At 43.4% G+C, this 5,000-nt stretch overlaps 1 protein-coding gene across 1 annotated transcript in view; it reads right to left on the bottom strand.

Moving 5' to 3' along the window:
• epas1a (endothelial PAS domain protein 1a) overlaps nucleotides 1-3,272 on the bottom strand; it is a 6,998-nt gene extending 3,726 nt beyond the window's left edge. The window contains exons 1-5 of the mRNA XM_030340947.1: nucleotides 3,247-3,272; nucleotides 2,557-2,723; nucleotides 1,468-1,712; nucleotides 1,014-1,095; nucleotides 545-645 (exon numbers count right to left, since the gene is read on the bottom strand). Of these exons, the coding sequence (XP_030196807.1) occupies nucleotides 545-645; nucleotides 1,014-1,095; nucleotides 1,468-1,712; nucleotides 2,557-2,723; nucleotides 3,247-3,272 (621 nt within the window). The remainder of the gene's footprint in view (nucleotides 1-544; nucleotides 646-1,013; nucleotides 1,096-1,467; nucleotides 1,713-2,556; nucleotides 2,724-3,246) is intronic.
• Nucleotides 3,273-5,000: the final 1,728 nt, after the last annotated feature.

Raw genomic sequence — 5,000 nt, 5'->3', positions numbered from 1 at the left:
TCACAGCATCACTTTTAGGAGGAACTCTGTCAATGCACAAGTTATGGATTTCAGCTTCAAAACGCATTTTCGTAAATTCAGTTTTATTTTGTTTTTTAAAAGGACAATCATAAGCCAATTTGTAAAATATATAAGCAAAGAACTCTCACCAGTGTACAACTAACCAATAGATTACTATGCGGGGATGCATTTATTATTTGGTAGTAATTGTAATTGCTAGCTCCTGCTGTTACTGACTAACTACTACTCTATTCTATTAGGCAATTGACCCTTTTCACCGAGGCACCGCCGTAGCAAAAACACAGGTGTCACTCATTACCCAAATTATGGGCTCTCTAAAAACCAACTTCCACAGGGGGGGCAACAACCCAAAACATTCCATGTCTATTGCAGCCAGTAACAAAATACAAGTTTCCAAAACACAAACGTAGAAAATAGTAATAATATAGTGAACACAAATTGCTGAAAAATAAATACAACTATGAGCTTATCATATATTCTAATCATTTTAACTAAATAAATAAATAACCCCCTTTTAACTAACCTTCCAAGATGCAGACTTGATGTTGGTGGTCCTCCCCCTGTGTGTCAAAGTGCTCTTCATCCTCATGACAAAGTCTCTCTCGACAGCCCAACAGCAGTCCCCTGAAACATACGCAGAGTTAAAAGCTTAACGGCAAGCAGAGGAACACAGAAAGAAATGTGTCATTCCTTCCTTCGGACATCAATATTCTTTGTTGAATGTGTGATTGTTAATTTAATGATAGGTATTGCAAATAGCACACATCCACAATAGCCCACACACCAAGTTTATTATAATCTATTAAAACTAACAAAATAACGGAATCTAACAAAATTGTGAAATCTAGGAGTGAACGCAACATTTCCGTTAACTGATGGCTTTCCAAGAAGAGGATAATTATTAACTGAAACTGTTTGGTGTGTTTATGAAACTAACACTTATACATTGTTATCTAACACACACACACACACATACTGACACACCCACACACCTGATGTGCGGAGGTTATTTCCAATTTCTTTGTGGTCACAAGGATGGGAAAAGTCATACAAGCTGTGTCCAATCAGATCCACCTGTGTGCCCAAAAAAACATTATACACAGAAAACCTCAACCCTCAGCGAAACCATGGCAGGAAGTGTTGCTGAATGTATGGGGGTGTTTCTATGTCACGGTTGACCTGTGAACATATACATCGTACAGTGAGATCCACCCGACCTGATAGAAAAAAACTAGAAATGTAAATGGTGTGTGTGCGCTTTCTAATGTGTTTGTGTGTGCATCCATAGCTGCAAGCGTGTGTGTGTGTGTGTGTGTGTGTGTGTGTGTGTGTGTGTGTGTGTGTGTGTGTGTGTGTGTGTGTGTGTGTGTGTGTGCGCGTGCGCGCGTGCGTGCGTGTGTGCGTGCGTGCGTGCACGTGTGCGTGTGTGTGTGCAGTGCAGTGCACCTGAGTCAGGCCAAGGTGCTTGGAGACATTATCAGACAGAAACACCATGTCTCCCTTGGTGGAGACCACCAGCAGAAAGCCCTCGGAGACCCCCAGGTAAAGCTCAGCCTCCCCCTCGGTCAGCCCCCAGCTCCTCAGCTTGGCCTCTCTGCTCTTCTTCAGACCCTCCTCCTCCTCCCCCACAGACCACGCGCATCGGTAACTCCCCGGGTCCCTCCAAGACGTACAGCTACCGGCAGTATAGTCTGAACCAGGGATCAGTACGGCGATGGAGTCGGTTAAAGGTAGGGGATGTTGAAATGTAAATCTATTGGATATAGATCCTGCTGTCCCCTGGGAGTCAGTGTAGAAGGGGCTCCAAAAGCTACGTTCAGCTCATAACACTGATATCTTATGCGTTAACACAAGGACACAGGCACGCGCGCACACCAGACACACACACACACACACACACACACACACACACACACACACATACGACACACACACATACGACACACACCAGACACACACACACACACCCACACACACCAGACACACACACACACACACACACACCAGACACACACTCACACACACACACACACACACACACACACACACACACACACACACACACACACACACACACACACACACACACACACACACACACACACACACACACACACACTCACACACATGGACCACAAATCCTAACAGAAGTCAACATAAGATAAATAATTTAAATAATTGAAATTTTATAATTGTTATATTATATATAGCACGTTAAAAAGCCAAAGGTAGAATAAGGTTATTTTTTATGGGGTTTATTTCGTTTTTAAAAGATATGTTTTGAACTTCATGACTATTTGAAGCGCGTGTTCCCACTAAAACTAGAGGTGCACTGGCACATATATGGTCAAGGGGGTAGGCCTATTGTTGTTGACCGCCTTTATGATGGCTCAATACAAATATAATACAAATACAATACAAGGCATGGGCTTCATTCCTCTGAGACGCAGTAGTGGAAACATTGGAATCCATTTCGCTTTATTAGCCTATGTAGAATCGTTGTATTCTTCCTGTTTCTTTCCTGATGCAGCCTACCTGTGAGCAACGTGCTGGTGTGCATGTAGCTGATTGTCAGACGCAGGACCGAGGGCTTGTCCAGGTGAGCCACCAAGTCGGGCGACAGCGGCAGGAGGTGCGATAGGTCTGTGAACACGTCAGCCTCTTTCTTCCGTCTGCTCCGCGCTGCATCGCGGCTGATCGCCCTGGAGGAAGGAGGACCGTACACAAATAAAACTTGTCCCTCGTGTAGGCCTACTCGAAAATTGGAACGATCTAACAATGACACAATTATTGTTTATTATAAATGTTCTTCATAAAAAATAAAGAGTAGTTTACTTTACAAACATAATGATACCGGTTTGAAATATAATTGTTTAATTATTATGTCATAATTATAAATTTCTGTAGGCCTATAGGCTACATGTTTCTAATCATTAATAGTATTACGAACAACGGGCCGTGTTTTAAGGTAATAAATAATGTACCTACTAACAATTTAACTAATTGTGTCAAGTGAAATCGCAACTTTAACTTCAAATCCACTTATTACCTGACCTTGTTCTGTCTCCCCACTGCACACAGAATAGTCAATTATTAAATCAATCTGAGCCTCAACTCAAATCCTAAATATTATAGAATTAATCTAATAATAACAATTAACGAAATAACGCATGTAGGCCTATAAAAATTAAATGTCGGCTTCCAATTAGGACATGTGGTTCTTACCTTCTCTTTTCTCTGTCAGCTTTCATATTATCTTAAAAAAAAAAACTACAAAAAAAACAACCAAAAAAGTTATACTGCCGTTGGTTGTGATAAAGGTTGTTTTGCTGGCGGGTATTCACAGTGGAAGCTTCTGCTGTGTTGCAATTAGCAGCCTGGTCACAGCTCGTCACATCAATCTCTGCGTCTCGCCAAATCACCGAGGAGCTGTGAAGGGGATGTGAATGTCGCAACACGAGGGGTCCCAGTAGTGCAAACTGAGCATCCAGGCGGCGGAAGTGCAGATGGCCTCACCACGAGCCTCCAAATGTGTGAATGTGCTTCACTCCTGCACTCCTCCCCACACCCCCACCCCCCCCCATACACCCACGGCTATATTACAATTAGGAAATTGATAGGTCAACTTGAGGCGGAAGGTCCCATCACTCTATCACACACATACACACACACACTACTGTCCCTCTCGCAGCCAACACTACAATAGGTGTCAACATCAGAGTCTTATCATATTCTGACTGCCACATCGGGCCGCACACCAAAGCCAACACACCAACACCAGAAAGAGGAAGACACCAACAAACAGGGTCGCTGGTGTGACAGCTCACTGTTTTTATTAACATTTTTCTTTATTTTTGTCTTGGAATCGGAGCAGGCAGGGCGGGCCTGCCTGTTGCACTACATTTTGGCACAGAGTAAGATAATGTCACCACCAGGGGGAGGGCCTTAATACCCCATGGTGCACAAAGCTTCACTACACACCAACTACTGCACACTGAGAAACCAGTTCACATTGAGAACACTGTACAGTACACACAAACACACACACACACAAACGCACGCACACAAGTCCTCTTTGCGCGCGTGTGTGTGTGTGTGTGTGTGTGTGTGTGTGTGTGTGTGTGTGTGTGTGTGTGTGTGTGTGTGTGTGTGTGTGTGGGGGGGGGGGGGGGGGTGAATGTGTGTGTTTGATTGAAAGAGAAACTGGGGGAGGAATGGGGTGTGTGATTGTGTGTGTGCATGTGTGTATGTGTAATGAGAGGTAATTCAGCTGGTGGTTGTCCACATGTCCTGTAACTCGGCTGTAACAGACCTATAGTAGTAGCTATAATATTGTACACAAACAGTTCCTCCACATACAATTTGTAATAATATAATAATAATAATAATAATAATAATAATAATAATATTAATATGACAATAGTAATAATAATAAAAGAGAAATTACAGACTGAAAGCATGAAGGTATTGTCGGAAAAAAAAGACTCAAGTAGACAAGTAATTTTGGCTAAGTGAAATGGCGATTTAAAAAAGGGGGGCGGGCTTAACACTGCACCAAGAGGAGCAGAGAATACTGACGGCAGCTACGCAATAAAGGGCAGTGACGAGGACGAGGGTCTCACACCAGTGAGGGAGTATAAGCTACAGCGCTGATCCTCTGCAGAAATGAGTGCATTTAGCAACGATAACAAAAAATGGCGCACACATGCACAAAACGGAAAAGCTCAACATGTGAAAACTTGGAAACTGTGACAAAATTGAAATGCTAAAAGTGGTGGGGAGGCCCCTTGTGGGGGACTGGCCTCCACGCTGCACGGGCCTCAGAGCTCGGCTCCGTGTAATTAGTTCAATAGCCTGTATCTTCAGCTCACACACTACACAGAGGACAGAGTAAATCAAAGGAATACGATAATACAATACAGTTTGTGTGTGTGTGTGTGTGTGTGTGTGTGTGTGGGTGTGCGCGTGTGTGCATGTGT

The sequence above is a fragment of the Gadus morhua genome, chromosome 18, assembly GCF_902167405.1.
Source record: "Gadus morhua chromosome 18, gadMor3.0, whole genome shotgun sequence".
Classification (NCBI taxonomy): Eukaryota; Metazoa; Chordata; class Actinopteri; order Gadiformes; family Gadidae; genus Gadus; species Gadus morhua.
Note: the sequence above shows the minus strand (reverse complement) of the source record. Positions and strands in the feature narration are given on the sequence as shown.